Genomic DNA, 17761 nt, shown 5'->3' on the forward strand with positions numbered 1-17761 from the left:
TTAACTTAACAGGTAAAATTTGTACTTGTAAAAGACAGAAAGAAGAAAAAACTGCTGGCAATAGAAGGCTAACAGCAGAACTGACAGTATTAGAGAACAGCTTAATATATTTAAAATCAGGGTTAGATTAAATACACCGTATTTTCGTAATAGACTTAAAAATACCAGTTTAAAACATGAGACTTATTGCTTTGTAGTCTGGAATGATATATAATGGGCAGACGATTATAACAGTTAACAGTAAACACACACACACACAGTGAACAGGAATTGGGTGAAGTGGATGCTTTGGTGGGCCCTACCAAAGGCATGCCACTGCGCAAAACACACACACAACAGAGTCAGCAAGAGGAATTTAGAGACAAAAACATAAGTAAACCAGGGACTAAGCAGAGTATACCTCAGTAAAGATGCCAGGACTTGGCCACTTGACCTGACTGTCAGTTAAGATGGTGGTGAAGTCACCTGACTTCAGTTAAGAGAGCGGTAAGGTCACCTGACCTCAGTCAAAATGATGGCAGTCATGTGTTGTATGGAGAAGCTGCCTGGTTTACATAGCTAGTGCCTGGTTATTTTTTTTTAAACTGATGAGCCAATATTAATTTTTAAATTTAAAGAAATATTTATCTTATTTTCTGTATATGATTGCTTTGATTGAATACACACACACACACACACACACACACACACGTACACCACATGTGGGCATGGTGCCCATGGTGGTCAGAAGAGGGTGTCAAATCCTCTGGAACTGGAATTATGGATGTCTGTAAACCACTACGTGGGTTCTGGGAACTGAACCCACAAGAGGAAGAGATGCTCCTAACCACTGAGGCATCTCTTCAGCACGGTGATTGGTGTTATTAACTAAAGTCTGTGCTGTCTATTAGGGTTCTCTCTGTGCCACAGTTCTATGGTTTGAATACATGCATAAAGCCAGGTTCCCACAATCACAATGTCATACAGAGTAGTTTTACCATCCTAAAAATCCTTGTTTTACCCATGCACCATTCTTTTCTAAGCAATCACTGGTCTTTTTGTTATCTCTTAGATTCCTGTTTGCTAGAAAATCCTTTCACTGGACTCACACATGCCCATCTCTACATGCTGGCTTCTTTCACTTAGCAATATGTACTTAAGATTCTACATGCAAGGGGTTGGAGATATGGCTCAGTGCTTAAGAACATTGTCAGCTCTTCCAGAGGTCCTGAGTTCAAGTCCCAGCAACCACATGGTGGCTCACAGTCATCTATAATGGGATCTGATGTCCTCGTCTGGTATATAGGTTCTATGTGTAAATAGAGCACCATATATATATATATATTATCTTTAAAAAGATTGTACATGCCTTTTTGTGTCTTGGAAACTCAATTTATTATTGTAAGACTTTAAAACGCTTTATTTGGTATTGGTGAATAATTTCATTTGAACAGTCACTGGCAGCTTATGGGTATGTCTGAATAACAGAATACAATGCAGTTCTTCGTGACCGCATCATAGAGCCAGAGTCAGCAAACGATGACCTCAAAAGACCAATACCCAGCCCACTACACCCGGAAAGCAACTTGACATTTTAAGATAGTCAAAGACATCATGGGGACTGGACATAGCTCAGTGGTTAAGAGTGCATGCACACTGCTCTGGCAGAGGACCTGAGTTCAGTTCTCCGCACCCCATCAAGTGGTTCACCACCATGTGTTACTCCAGCTCTAAGGGGGAACCTAAAGAATCTGGCTCCACAGGCAGCTGTAGGCACGTGTACATACTCACATACACACACATAATTAAAAATAAAATAAATCTTTAAAAAAAATCAAAAGACTCATGCTTTGTGATAGAAAAAAGTTACATGAAACTTGAATTTGTATCCCTAAATAGAATGGAATGCGCGCGCACACACACACACCCCACATACACATTGCTATGGCCACTTAATGACAGGGGCGAATATAACTGTGATCCACAACATCAGCAAAGCAACAGTTGCTATAGCTAGTGTTTTACAGGAAAACTTTAAAAAGCTACCCCCTGCTTTAGATGAAATTAATTATTATCTATGCACTGTTAGTAAAAGAAAAAATACAGTGTATGATTTAATTTCTGATATTCATATGAAAAGGTATTGTTCTACTTTGCTTTCTGTTTCTGTGATAAAGCACCATGCCCCCAAAGCATTTTGGGAAGGAAGGAAAGTTTATTTCAGTTTAAAGCTTACAGTCCATCGCGAAGGGAAGTCAGGGCAGGAACTTTGGTGGGGAAGCTGGAGACGGGAACTGGTGCAGAGGCCATGGAGGAATCCTGCTTAAAGGCTTGCTCCTTTGTAGAATATTCCTTTACACTGTGTGACTATCTGCCATTGTGATTGGTTTAATAAAAAAGCTAAATGGTCAGTGGCTAGGCAGGATTTTCGGGGCAGAGAAAAAGAAGGGTGGAGTTGGGAATGGGGGAGGAAGCAGCGTGGAATGTACATGCCTGAGGAACGAGCCTTGAGGCAGCACATCGACGAATAGAAAAGGGTTAATTGAAGTTACAAGAGTTACCTAAAAATAAGCCTAAGCTGTTGGCTTTCATATTAATATGAAGTCTACATGTGGTTATTTGGGAACGGTTGGCAGGACACAGAGAAACTCTGCCTACACTCCTTATGGCTAGCTTAGCCTGCTTTCGTATACAATCCGGACCACCTGATTAGGAGTGGTATCACCTCCAGTAGACAGGGCCCTCCATTACCAATTAGTAGTAATGAAAATTCCTCACAGAGTTGCCTACAGGCCAGTCTGACATTTCCTCTTTCTAGATGTTTCTAGCTTTTGTCAAATTGACAAAAAAACTAACCAGCACAGACATGCAATAGAAAAATATGTCAAAATTGTTCTCCTGAGCACTACTGTGGTGGCGAGGCCTTTTTCATTTGTGGTTCACAAATCTATTGGTTATTTGTTTAAAATGTGCACACATCTTTTCTGTTTGTTTTTGGTTTTTGACACAGGGTTTCTCTATGTAACAGTCCTGGATGTTCCTGGAACTCACTGAGATGCACCTGCCTCTGCCTCCCACATGCTGGGATTAAAGGTGTGTGCCACCACTGCCTGGCAACAAACATCATTTTTATAAACACAAACTTTTAGAAACATTGGGGGTACTTGGCAATTTCTTTTTTAAAATAATTTATTTAATTTTAATGTGCGTCGGTGTAAGGGTGTCAGATTCCTTGGAACTTGAGTTACAGGCAGTTGTGAGCTAGCATGTGGGTGCTGGGAATTGAACCTGGGTCCTCTGGAAGAATAGCCAGCGCTCTCAACCGCTGAGCCATCTCTCCAGCCCCACACTTGACAATTCTTAGTGACATTGAAAGCATCCAACATTTGACTCATGATGGGCGTTGACCAATCTGAATGCACCCCAGCCTTAATACCACAATTGAGCTCACTGGCTCAGGACCGACACTCAGCTACAACAGGACCAACCGCTTAGCAAGCACAGGCACACATGTTGGGCATACATTGAGCCCTAACTCAGCCCTCCAAGAATATGGGGGGTCTCCTTTATTTTGATCTTCAGGATCTAATCTCTCTTTCCCAGTCCATGTCTTCAGCGAGAGCAACCCCAACCCATGCATATTTGTTACAGCACACATTCAATCCATCTCTACCAGGTTCAAAGCTACACTTCCACTTTTTTGGTTTCTTTCCCATCTCCAATCTTGTCTTTTCTGTTGTTGCTGTTGTTGTTCTTTCTACATGAAGATTTTCTTTCTTTTCCACCTCCATGTTCTGTATGTCATATCATCTTATGTATCTGTGTGAAGTCAGATGCTAGCTGTCGTCATACTCCTGACTTATGGGGACATATGGAAAGTCTAACTATGGTTCACATGATACATTTTAGTATGTTTTTTCATATTCATTCTACAACATAAGTATTAATTTTTTTGATTTTTTTGTTGTTGTTTTGAGACAGAGTTTCTCAGTAGTGATGGAGCCAGTCCTGGAACTTGCTCTGTAGACCAAGTTGGCCTCGAACTCACAGAGATCGGCCTGCCTCTGCTTCCTGAATGTGCCACCACTGTCTGGCAGGTATTACTTTTAAAATCATCAATCTTCCACTTTGCCTGCGTATCTTCCTTTCTTGTGTTTCCACCCTCCTTCTGGAATCACTTTACTCTATCTTGAAGAACATCCTATAAAGTCTCCTTTAATGATGATCTTTTGCAGTTAATTCTTTCATTCTCTGTGTGTAGTTTAACCAGGGAAGAATATCCAAGCTGATGTATTCTCTGCATTTTGAAGCTATTATCCCATTGTGTGTTAGCTAGTATTTCTGTTGAGAAGTTAACTGCTATAACTATTGCTTCTAATAGGATAGTTAATTGGGAGGCTGAGGTGGCCTGAATGAGAATGTCCCCCAAAGACTCAGATGTTTAAATGCTTGGGCCCCAATTACTGGCATTGTTTGGGTAGGATTAGGAGGTGCAGCCTTGCTGGAGGAGGAGTGTGACTAGGTGTAGGCTTTGAGGTTTTAAAGCCATATGCTGTTCCGTTTTTGCTTGGGGTTTAAGATATAAGTCCTCAGCATTCTGCTCTGGCCTGTGCTGCCATGCTTTTTTGCCACGATGGCCTCTTACCCCTCTGGAACCAGAAGCCCAAACAAACCTTTCTTTCTACTAAGCTGCCTTTGTCATGGTGTTAGGAGCGAACACAGAGGTTAGGAGGCTTCATCAGTTCCCAATACCAAGTTTCTACCTAAGCAGCTGAGACCTGTGTAGGTCAAACAGCGCCATGCCAGGCTAATTAGAAACCAGCAGCTAACCTCTAGGAACTGCCCGCTATGTAAGCTCACCCAAAACTGCCAACAAAGCCCTTGCTTGGGACTTCCTCTGGAATGATTCAAATATGGCCACCGATCTGTGCTACACTTTGGCTGCTCACACTTCCTCCGTATAAGGCCTTCCTTCTGGCCGTCACGAGGGCTCAGAGCTACAGGCAGTCTGGAGCTGTTTGCTCATGAAGGTATGAACAGGCGCTTGGACACTGGAATGCACCTCTGCGAGTGAGTCAGGTCTTCTTTCCACCAGGGATTTCAGGGGTGGAAATCAGGTCCTCAGGCTTATGTTCTTTTCTGTTTGGCTCTTCTTCCCCCTCAAAGTTCAGCCCTCCTGTTGCGAATTTGTGTGTGTGTGTGTGTGTGTGTGTGTGTGTATGCAGGAGAATGTCCCCTTCCACCTTCTGAAGGCAGTTTCTCATGTTGTTGCCCTCCCTTTATTCCAGGGTTGTGAGTTTCTAGGTGATTCTGTCTTTGCTGCCATCTCACAGTAGGCGTTCTGGGCTAACAGATGTGAGCTACCTGGAGCCTTTTACCTGTATTCTGGGATCAAACTCTGCTCATCTGGCTTGCTTAGCAAGCCCTTTAACAAGTTGAGCCATCTCCCCAGCCCCAGGATACCTTTTAAAAGCAACTTCTGGAGCCTTTTGTTCTTTTTCTCTTAAAGAGAGGCTGCATATAACACAACTTTTTAAAAAAGAAGAGGAACGCTCTAAATATAGAAGACCTAACCCATGGAGCAGCTGCCGAGGCATAGCAATGGTGGTTGACTTTTTTTTTTTTTTAATTGCATCCCGAGGTAAAAATACATGGTTCTAAATATCCCAGGAAGTTATCACGGCAAACTCTGAATATGCCTAAAATGCTCAGTTCTGGATACAGCAGAGGAAAGGGTGACACCACCCCCTTCCCCCCAACCCAGCCTCAGCCAGCTGCGGTAACAAAATGCCCAATGGACAGCGCACATTCCAGAGAATCTTTGCAGAGTGAAAGAACAAATGTATGATCAGACTGGCCCCACAATGGTACTCTGCAAACATGCTCAGAAGAAGAATAGTTTGTCCTGAGATGTGGATGACAAAGACAGAAGCAGAGGGACCTTCTATCACCTACAGAGAGTCTCGGGTTTCAAATCTAAACCGTCACCATAATTATGGCATGGGAAAAAGGTGATACCACGTGTTGTGCCAAGTGCCTGATACCTGTGCTAGTCAGCCTGACTGTACTGCAATGAAATACCTGAGGTCGTCCACTGGTGTGGGAGGTCCTTCTGTCCATGTGTTTTATTGGTTAATGAATAAATCTGCCCTGGCCTGTGATAGGGTAGAGTTGAGTTAGGTGGGGAAATAAGGCAGAGTCGGGAGATGCCGTGTAGCCCCACCAGAGACAGACATTGGGGATGGAACCCGGTAAGTCACAGCCATGTGGTAATACACAGATTAATGGAGATGGGCTAGTTTAGGACATAAGAGCTAGCCCATAAGAAGCTAGAGCTAATAGACCAAGTAGAGAGTTAATTAATACAGTTTCTGTGTGGTTATTTCCGGAGTCTGGGCAGCCAGGAAATGAACAAGCAGCCTCCTGCTACAGTCGCCTAAAAAAGAGGAAAGGTTCCTGGCAGGGTGGTGCAATCTTCAGTTCTAGCACTTGAAGGGCTGAGGCAGGCAGGCAGGCAGGAAACATGTCGTCAGACTCTGTTTCAACCAAGCCAAACTAAACCAACACCATAACCAAAAAGTCAAAATGAGGAAAAAAATTAGGTCCAGGCTCTGGTTGGTCAGTCCAGTTGCTATGGGACCTGTGACAAGGAAGCAGATCACAACAACAATGCGTACAGAAGAAATATATGAGATGGCTCAGAGGTTAGAGCACTGGCTCTGTTTCCAGAGGATCCAGGTTCAATTCCCAACACTCACATGGTAGCTCACAACCATCTCTAACTCCGGTTCTAGGGAATCTGATGCCCTCTTCTGGCCCCTGTGGGAACTGCATGCATGTGGTACACAGGCATACATGAAGGAAAACAACAACACACTTAAAATTAAATAAATCTTCTTTTAAAAGAGAAAACAGAAAGGAGCTGGGGCCCCAATAGACACTTACAAGCACTGAAAACCACAGGTTTAACTTTCGTGAGGGTCCACCACCTCCTAACAGCACCAAGGAGGTCCAAGAGTTTACCATGGTGTTTGGGGGACAGTCCAGACCCAAACCACAGCAACACTTATGGCAACAGCCTTCACTGGTTTCACAGAGACTTGAAACCAACACACAGCAGAACATCGTAAGCATTGAGCATGTCCCAGAGGAGGCTACTCGGAGATTGCAACTTGGCAGTCACTGTGGCTCATCCAATAGCCACCTATTACACACTCAGAATCCATGGGTCAGCAATTCAGACAAGTCATAGTAAGAACAGGGACTATGCTTCACCATCCTGGGTCTCAACCAGGAGCCTTAAAGGCAAGGTATGAACAGCCGGAGGCAACTCTGTCCACATGCCCGGTGTCCACGGCAATCTGTTAGCCGAGGCCTCTTCTGAGGGTCTCCTCACACAGACTACTCTGAACTTCTCTGGAAATGGTGGCAACTTCTAGACACAGCACACCCCAAAGGGTCAAACAAAAGCTGTCTTCTTTCATGACCTAGCCTTAGATGTCATATGTCATTACACCTGTCATCCTCATCTGAACGCGTAGCTACATGTATGTGTGTGCACAGTAGTATTAACTGTTACCTTGTAACAAATGACCCAGAAAGTAACAGCTTAAAGCCATAAATGTTTCTCCCCAAATAATTTTTAAAAATTATTACAATTATTTATTTATTATATGTGCACATGCGAGCCATCTCACATGTGTGAAGGTCAGAGGACAACTTGTAGGAGCTAGTTCTCTCCTGTCATGTAGGTCTCAGAGACTGAACTCAGGCTGGAAAGTTTGGTGGCAAAAACCCTCACCTACTACCATATTACCAACCACTTCATGTTTCTCCCTGTCCCTTCCTCCCTCTCTCTCCCTCCTTTACCTCCTTCTGTGTGGTGTGTGTGTATGTGTCTGTGTGCATGTGTGTGTAGCAGGGGGGAATAAACCTAGGACCTCATGTATGATAGGCATCCCCAGCCCACTTTCTACTTTTCATTCTGAGTCAGTCGTCTTCTTCTTTTTTTTTTTTTTTTTAAGATTTATTATGTACACAGTGTTCAGCCTCCATGCCTGAAGGCCAGAAGAGGGCACCAGATCTCATTACAGATGGTTGTGAGCCACCAGATGTAGTTGCTGGGAATTGAACTCAAGACCTCTAGAAGAGCAGTCAGTGCTCTTAACCTCTGAGCCATCTCTCCAGCCCCCTGAGTCAGTCTAACTAAGTTGCTCAGGTTGGCCTTAAACTCACTTTGTATTCTGGGCAGGGCTTAGACTCATGATTCTCCTGCCTCAATCTCCCATGTAGCTGAGATTACAGGCCTGCAGCACCAGAACAGGCTCAATCAACTAATTTATTTATGTGTATAAGAGGTTTTGCTTGCATGTATGTACAAGTAACACATGCATGCCTGTTGTCTGAGGAGTATAGAAAAGGGGACTGAAGCCCCCCAAAATTGGAGTTACATATGGTTGTGGTTCACTGTGTGGGTGCAACCTGGATCCTCTTTAAGAGAAGCAAGTGTTATTTTCCTTTTTTTGGTTTTTTGAAACAGAATTTCTCTGTGTAGCTCTGACTGTTCTAGAACTCTCTCTGTAGACCAGACTGGCCTCAAACTCACAGAAACCAGCCTGGCTTTGCCTTCCGAGTACTGGGATTAAAGTCATGCACTACCACGGCCCAGGTGAGAAGCACTGTTTTGTTTTTAAGATTTATTTATTTTGTGTATCTGAGTGCTCTTTCTGCATGTGTGCCTTTATGCCAGAAGGAGGCTTCAGATCCCATTATAGATGGTTGTGAGCCACCATGTGGTTGCTGGGAATTAAACTCAGGACCTCTGGAAAAGCAGCCAGTGCTTTTAACTGCTGAGCCACCTCTCCAGCCCCAGAAGCAAGAGTTCTTAACCTCTGAGCTATATCTTCAGCCCACTCAAATAATTTCTTAAGGTCAGGAATGTATGAGCTGAGATGATCTGGTCCTGGGCCCCTCATGACATTGGGGGTGAGATGTCTATGCTAATCTAAGGTTTAATGGGGCTTCTCTGAAGGCTGAGCCTGGAGGATCTGCCGCCAAGCTCATACACGAGCATGGGTGTCTTAGTTAGGATTTTTTTTAATTGCCGTGAATAGGCACCATGACCATGGCAACTCTTACAAAGAAAACATTTAATTGAGGTGATGGCTCACTGTTTCAGAGGTTCAGTCTATTATCATCATGACGTGCAGGCAGGTATGGTGCTGGCTACATCTTGACCAGAAGGTAGCAGGAAGTAGCCTGAATAAAGCTTGAGAAAAAAGACAGGCCTCAAAGCCCACCCCCACAGTGACACACTTCCTCCAACAAGAACATACCTACTCCAACATACCTCCTAATCATGTCACTTCCTTTGGGGGCCATTTTCTTTCAAACCACCACAACAGGCAAGAAGACTTCATACCTCATCATATGAAGATCTCCATGGACTACACAGTCACAGCAGTGGACTTCACCCAGAATTGGTAACCCAAGAGAGACAGTGAAATCTTCCATACTTCCATGGATGGTCTTCTTCCACTCCATCTGATGTGACTGGTGCACAGATCTACCCAAGGCCAGTACAGGAGTGTATCCATGGATGTGAACACTTGGGAAGGTACAGTTGGCCATACAGATATGATCATACACATCTCTCTTCCCCCACGCAATCTCTAGCCAAATGTGCAGCCCCACGCTCAGCATCCAGGATGCAGATGGACTCTGAGAGATTGAATAAAGTTCATCCATGGCCAGTTTTCTGCCATTCTTGTGTATGAACAGTTCTGAGGCCCTTGTAGTTGGATGGCCTGTGGCTACTTATGGACAGTCGAAGAGATCCATGTCGGTGTTACACAAAAGGAGCAAAAGTTGTGGTTCTGACGTTCCAGTCTCTCTTCTCTAAAGTAGCATCATGGAGCCGGGCGGTGGTGGTGTACGCCTTTAATCCCAGCACTCCGGAGGCAGAGGCAGGCAGATCTCTGTGAGTTCAAGGCCAGCCTGGTCTACAAGAGCTAGTTCCAGGACAGGAACCGAAAAAAAAGCTACAGAGAAACTCTGTCCCGAAAAATCCAAAATAAATAAATAAAAATAAAGTAGTATCATGGGAAACCTGACTGGTCAACAATGCTCCAGCAGGTGCAGCTGTGTGAATGAGTGCTGTCATTGAGCTCCTGACCCAGAGCCAAGGCCATGTGGACCAGTTTGTCCCTGCGGGAGAGAAGCAGCAGGCATGCGAAGTCTTGAACTCTGCAGGAGCCATCACTACAGCTGACTGGAGCCATCCTGAACATCATTTTTCTAAGAATAGCCTGGGCTAGTGTTGGGGATTGCAGACCCTCAGACCCTGAATTTTCTGCAACCCCTTGCCTGTGGAGTAAACAACTTATTTTTCTGTGCTTGCAACTGCTCTGAACACGAGACCCTCATGAATTCCTGAGGGCAGAGGAGTGGTTTCTGGTGGACTTGTAGCTGAAAAATCCCGAGAGCTAGGGTGTGATCATTAGTCAAGGAGAGCCTTTATAAACTGCCCTCAAACACAATAAAAGGGGCATTCTTGTTTCAAGGATGACCTGTCTCTCTCTCTCTCTCTCTCTCTCTCTCTCTGTGTGTGTGTGTGTGTACATGTGTATTTCAATCTCTGAGTTTGCCTGACTCGCAAACTGTCCATGGTGTATAGGTGGAAAGGTACAGGCTAGCCCTGTAACATGGAGGGGGGGGGGCTGCTTGTTGTTGGGGTTTTTGTCCCACCCAGTACCTCACAACTGGTTAGCCCCAAAGAAAATCACACATAGGTCTCCATGAATTATAAACTGATTGGCCCATTAGCTCTAGCCTCTCACTGGCTAACTCTCACATCTTGATTAATCCATTTTTCTGATCTATGTTAGCCATGTGGCTCAGCACCTTTTTCAGTGGGGCAGATCACATCCTGCTGCTTCGGTGATCTGTGCAGGAGTGGGAGGAATCAACTTCCTTCTTTCCAGAATTCTCCTGTTCTCATTACATCATTTCTACTTCCTGTCTGATTTTCCTGCCTATACTTCTGCCTGAACAATCAGTGTTTATTTATAACATGATTGACAGAATACAGACAATTCTCCTGCACCATAGCCCCAAGTTGCAGATGCAGAAGAGGAGACGTTCAAAGGGGAAAAGACTAGCCCAAGACTCTGGAACAAGTAAATAGCAAACCAATTTTTGAATGTGAGTTCTTTGTCTAGTGGTTCAGGAAGATGTACGGAATTGTGGTAAACGCCACGGAGATGGGAATCATTGAGTTTAACCTGGCATTTAGTGAGCAAACCAACAAAACTCCTTGAGTCTTGGTTTTCTCAGTTTGCTATGCTTTGAGCTCACACCCAACAAGTTCATGTGTCAGGAGCCCAGTCCTTAGGGTGATAATGTTTAAAGGTAACATCTAAAGAAAGTATCTGATCTGGATTCCTGTCTGGCAACGTGATGTCTTTTCTCTGCTATGGTAGGGCATTGTCTCTCCCACCTTATCAATCATAAGATCCTTGCAACTAAGATAATACTGTGACCATATCTTGAACCTCCAGAGCTCTGAGTTAAATAAATGAACCTTTTTTTCTTTAGAATGTTACCTAGCCTTGGGTATTTTAATACAGTAACAAAAAAAAAATCCCTAAATTAGACAGGGTTCTTTCTGCAAAGAGTTGTGAAGATTAAAGAGAAGAAATCACGAATCATCAGCTGACATAACCTACCATAATCTTTATGTTGTCATTGTCCTTTCCCTTATAACACCACTTAAGAGCAGCCAACTGGGAGTGTTCCAATCTTTTCATTCCCTTGTCCCCTGAGGCATTCCACAGGCATTGTTCCAATTGACTCCAAAGCTCTAAAACTACCCGTTCCTGGCTTCCCTCAGTGGCATCTGGAGGTGACTTTTCCCTTAGGAAACATAACACATTCTCCAGTCTTCTGTTGTTAGTCTCTCTCTGCCCAACACATTGTTCTTGGCATTCCTCACAAGCTCCACTAGCCTGATGACAGGACGAATCACTGTTGACTCAGTCAGCAGAAACAAAACAAAGCAGGTTCCCGCTCAGCCAGAATCCAAGACCTTGGTACAACATAAAACATCCAAGGAAAACAAAGCACGGCCTGCTGAGGTCGGGCAGGACCTCCACTGCGGGAACTGGTCTTTCTGTGAGCCTGCTCCTTGTTATTTAAAATTCTCTCCTCAATACATAAAAACAAGCTATTTGCCCCAGGAAGGTAGGCAACACAGACTGAGTGCGTGTCATATGCTCATATGCTCCCAATATGTCTAAGAGGAGGACATGATTGGCCCAGTTTTAAAAATTCTTGTGTGTGCCAGTGTGTGCAAACTTGGGCATACACTCACGCCCTGGAGCACATGGAGGTTGTTGGACAACCTTGGGTGCCTGCCGGTCTTCACCATGTATCCTGTTGGAGGCAGGGTCTGACTTTTGCAGCTGCACAAGCCAAGTTAGCTGGCCCATGAGCTTCCGTAGATTCTCCTGTCTCTACTTTACATCTCGGCTTAGGAGTGCAGCGTTTTCAGATACATGCCACTGTGGGTTATGGAGACCCAAACATAGGTTCAGACACATGCCACCATGGGTTATGGAGACCCAAATGTAGGTTCAGACACATGCCACCATGGGTTATGGAGACCCAAACATAGGTTCAGACATATGCCACCATGGGTTATGGACACCCAAACATAGGTTCAGACACATGCCACCATGGGTTATGGACACCCAAACATAGGTTCAGACACATGCCACCATGGGTTATGGACACCCAAACATAGGTTCTCACGCTTGCTCAGCAATTGCTTTAGAAACTGAGCCCATCTCTGAATCACACACAAACAAAGCAATGCCCCAAGCCAAGGATCCAAGGTCTTCCAGCAACTGAGCTGGCAGCCAGCTCCAGCTGTGATCTGCATTGTCAGCTCACCCAATGTGGTCTAACAGCCCTCCCACAAACACTGTGCCTCCGTTTACCCGCTTCACCTGCTTATCGAACTCAGGCTTCAGCGCATCTTCCGTGAAGATGTGAAAGCACATCTTCCTGTGGCTGAAGAGCACGGCTGACTTGAGCATGACCAGCGTCTCCTCCAACCGGTTACCACAGGCCACCACAGCCAGGTGAATCCAGAGCTCGGGTGGCACGGGGTGCAAGTTCCTAGCTTCGCCAGGCCTCCTAGAAAGAAGAAAAAAAAGCTAAACTTTAAAAAAAAAAAAAACACACTGAATGGTTGGAACATTTCAAAACATGAACAGGCACAATCTGTTATATTTTATAAAGTGATAAGCATTTTGACAATTCTTCCTGCTTTTAGAAAAATACCATTTATTCCCATATTTATCCTGGCCATAATGAGATGAGTCACTGTTTGGATGGCTATAGGTGTCTGGGGCTTTTTCTGCCAGCACTCAGCTGTCTAGTGCCTGCTGGCTGCCTACAGGACTGTGTTTGGAAATATCATTTCCAAACTCTGACAGCTGACTGGGGGCTGTGGGGTTCCCACTAGCACAGGGCCATGGAAATTAGATTTGATGCAATTTGAACAAGAGAAGGGTGAGTCGTGGCTTTCCCATGTGAACCTCGAAATATGATACCCCCCTCATCTGGAGGTTTTTAGGTTGCGGTGGAATGCGTGACTGCTGGATGGAAGGAAAGCTGTGTAATTGCAAGAGGTGAAGGAAGCAAACAACTTACACGCCCCCACGCCCACGGTGTCCCAGGGTGGCCTTGAAGAAACAGGTGTTAATCCTGTCTGGTCAAGGAAGGGTGAGGTGGTGGGTGTGAGACTCAGCTTAGTGAGAAGCAGGCAGGGGGGAGGTGCGCGAACCTGCGAACATCAAGGTATCCAATACCAAATGAACAGCTGGGAGGAGAAATGGGATCCAGGAGTCTAGGATCATCATCCAGCTATTTCCTAGGAATAAAGATTGGTCCCAGCCAGGGAGCTGAAGCCAAGCCTCAAAAGCACCACTGAGAAACATTTGCAGGCAAGCTGGAAGAAGTCGGGCTGAAAAAGGTGCCCAGAGACAAATGAACGCAATTTACTCGCACGAAAGATTTGGAGAGCAGGGGAACTTGGATGTCAAACGCCACCTTCCTTCCAAAAACCTTCCTGTTCACTCTGCGGCCTCCCCCCCCCCCACACACACACCCGCCCCGTTCTGGCGCGCTTGCAGGCTCATTCCAGATTGCTTTCACCAAGAGGGAAGTTGAAGCTGTGGGTGGAGCATCCTGGACCGTGTCCCAGTTTGATTACTTAAGAGCAAGCTTGGCAGAAGTGTGGCCTGGTGGCTCAGCCCAGGCTAGATGCAGCTGGTTCTCGGATTTCACTAACTTTGGGAGTCACGAGCAAAGATGGTATCTTTATGAATCGCTCACTTCTCTCCAGTCCCCCTATTCTTTTCAGACGCGGCCACTGACTTCTCTCCCCTGTCACCGTGACAGACAGCCCCGTGGGAGGTCTGTTCATCTCAGCTTTACCTGTAGTCCCCAACCTAATGTGCTGTCCTCACTGGTGTGGGGGTGCCGGTGGGGTTCCAAGATGCTGGTCTTGTTAGTTTTCCAATTAGAATCAGGTGAGGCTTACCTGCCTTCAAGATCAAACACAAACTGCCAATTAGGAATCCTAACTACATCTCAACTGCCACCAATACACATTCAGTCACACTTCTGTCCCCATTCGTGGCTTTATTTCAGTCCATGCAGTGTATTTCTAGGTGCACTGGCTGGTTTGTGTGTGTCGACTTGACATAAGCTAGAGTCATCAGAGAGGAAGGAGCCTCGGTTGAGGAAATGCCTCCATGAGATCCAGCTGTAAGGCATTTTCTCAATTAGTGATCCTTGAGGAAGGGCATGGTGGGTGGTGCCATCCCTGGTTGGTGGTCCTGTGTTCTGTAGGAAAGTAGTCTGAGCAAGCCAGGGAAAGCAAGCCAGTAAGTAGCACACCTGGCCTCTACATCAGCTCCTGCCTCCAGGATCCTGCCCAGTTTGAGTTCCTGTCCTGACTTCCTTCAGTGTTAAGCAGCAATGTGGGAGTGTAAACCAAATAAACCCTCCCCCACCCCCCCCACCCCACAACTTGCATTTTAGTCATGGTGTTTTGTTGTAGCCATAGAAACCTAACTAAGCCATTTGGACATTCATTCATTTCACTCATTCTAATTTCTCTCCAAAGTGTTCTCTCTTTTATCTTTACTAACCACCACCCACTCCTTTATGGACAATTCTTTACTAAAGGCCCATTATGTGTGAGAGAGTATTCTAGAACAGAGCTGAACCAAGCAAAGATGGAGAAGTCACTCCAGAGGACAAGGGAAGAAGAGAAATAACACTGAAAAGGAGACAGGGCTCTGTAACATGAGGGCCTGCTGCTTGTTGGGGTTTCTATCCTGCCCAGTTCCCACATCCCAGTTCCCCAAAGAAAATCACACACAAGTCTACATAAGTTATAAACTGATTGGCCCATTAGCTCAGGCTACTTATTAGCTCTTGTAACTTATATTAACACATTATTCTTATCTATGTTAGCCACATGGCTCAGTATCTTTTTCAGTGGGGCAGGTCACATCCTGCTTCTTCGGTGGTCTGGACAGGACTGGGAGGAATGGGCTTCCTCCTTCCCAGAATTCTCCTGTTCTCATCGCCCCACCTCTACTTCCTGTCTGGTTGACCCACCTATACTTCCTGCCTGGCCAATCAGCATTTATTTAAAACATGATTGACAGAATACAGACAATTCTCCCGTACCAGGGCTCAGCTTGTGAAGGGCTTGCTCTGAAAGCAGGAGAACCTCAATTTGATCCCCAGAACCTGGCTAAGAAAAGCTAGGCACAGTGTTGCCCACTTGTGATGCCAGCACTAGGTAGGAAAGACAGGTGGTCCCTGGGGCTCAACAGTCAGCCAACCTAGGCCATTTGTTGAGTTCCAGATAAGCAAAAAACAGTCTCAGGGGAAAAAAATTGGATGAAGCCTAAGCAATAACACCCAAGCTTGTCTTCCGGCCTCCACACATATACATATGTCCCCATACACACATGTCCCCAAACACACATGTCCCATACACACATGAACACACCCATGGAGGCGGGGGGACAATCCCTAAGTACCTTGCAGAAAAAGTCAAAAGTGAGGGTTGGAGAGATACAATTCTCCCAACACCCACATGGTAGCGAACAACTGTCTCTAACTCCAAGATCTGACACCCTCACACAGACATACACGCAGGCCAAGCACCAATGCACATAAAATAAAAATATCTTTTAGGTGAAAAAGGTTGTGACAGAATACTGCTGACAGGGTGGGATCTCATCCACGGTGGGTGACTGTGCAGGGTGACACCAGGCAAGGGAAGACAGGCCGCCCTGACAAGAAATCCATCAGAGGCTTTGGGCAGTGGGGACACAGCATCTCTAGGGGACAGTGGCAGAGGAGAAACTAAGTCCGTATGAGCCTGGAAACCGTGAGGACCCCGCGTCTCGGGACTCACACACCCACAGGTCTTCCTCATGGAGGAGTCATGCCCACTATTAAAGCCAGTTCTCGATGAGCTAGCTTATGTGGATGGGAGGAGAGACCATGTGAACAGCACTAAGATGATGATTTAAATACATGGTTAAGGACCAGCCAAAAGGCCCATAACACTCTGAGCCTCCGAGATGTTTCTTCCAGCAGAAGTTTCTTGTAGCCACAGCCGAGAACCCAAGTTTGAGTCCCTGGAACGACATGGTGCAAGGAGTGAACCAACCCCTAAACTCCTACAAGCTGTCCTCTTATCGCCACATGCACACACACTCTTGCACACGCATGTATACAAACAAGTATTAAAAACGCTATAAGACTCAATGTGATCAGTTGGTTAAAATCTGCCCTGTATTTGGGAATACGGGTGTGTTGCAAAGGTAATGACAAATGGGGCTGGAATATAGTGCGGTGGTAAAGCACCTGCCTGGCATGCAAGAGACCTTCCATTCCATCCTCAGAACAGAAAAAGGGATACCTTGGGGTAGATGGCAAAATAAATAAAAGGATGTCCCTGATGAGCTCTCAAGGGTTGGGGCAGGGAACAGACAGCTTGGTCCTGAACAGTGGACACTGGCCCAAACCCTAAAGAGTTATTTGTCAAGTTAACACACCCCCTGTTCTTCCACATGGACTCCCCCATGAATAACCTGCAGAAACTCTTGCGTGTTTGCATAATCCCATGCAAGAGCATGCAGAACAATTCTGTGTAGAAAACAAGCCAATGACCATGCAAAGAAGATCATCAACATCCGTGCCATGGTAAGAGCGTGGATTACCATAAAGCAGGGAAAAAGAATAACCTAGAACAGCAGACTCCGACACGGGCCTAGGAGGAAGTGAAGAAGTCTGCGGATTGTAACAGGATAGTCACAGTCAGATTTCAACACAAGAAGGAGTGTTGTCATAGCATAGTGGCGCTGATTCCTGGGGCTTTAAATGCAGTTCTGGGGGTTAAATAAGCACCAGACTTGCTGGCGTCCATTTTCGTCCAGGATCCTTATTCTCTAATGCTCTTGGTCCTATTGACCTTTTAGAATCTAAAAATTCTGCCATGTAAATATGCAAAAGAAAATCCATTATCATGTGTATGATGATCATGACGTCCAGCGTGGTACCATTTTGTATGTTTATTTGTTTTTTTATTTAAATCCCCTTAAATAAGAGAAAGAAGGAGTATTGTATCTTATTTGCTGATGTATATGGAGTAAAAGTAAATTATACCAATATTTCAATACAGAAC

At 45.3% G+C, this 17761-nt stretch overlaps 1 protein-coding gene across 1 annotated transcript in view; it reads right to left on the bottom strand.

Annotated features, from left to right (window-relative positions):
- Gxylt2 (glucoside xylosyltransferase 2) overlaps positions 1-17761 on the bottom strand; it is a 93033-nt gene that overhangs the window by 53433 nt on the left and 21839 nt on the right. The window contains exon 2 of the mRNA XM_057780440.1: positions 12987-13176. Within this exon, the coding sequence (XP_057636423.1) occupies positions 12987-13176 (190 nt within the window). The remainder of the gene's footprint in view (positions 1-12986; positions 13177-17761) is intronic.

The sequence above is a fragment of the Chionomys nivalis genome, chromosome 1 (genome assembly GCF_950005125.1).
Source record: "Chionomys nivalis chromosome 1, mChiNiv1.1, whole genome shotgun sequence".
NCBI classification, from domain to species: domain Eukaryota; kingdom Metazoa; phylum Chordata; class Mammalia; order Rodentia; family Cricetidae; genus Chionomys; species Chionomys nivalis.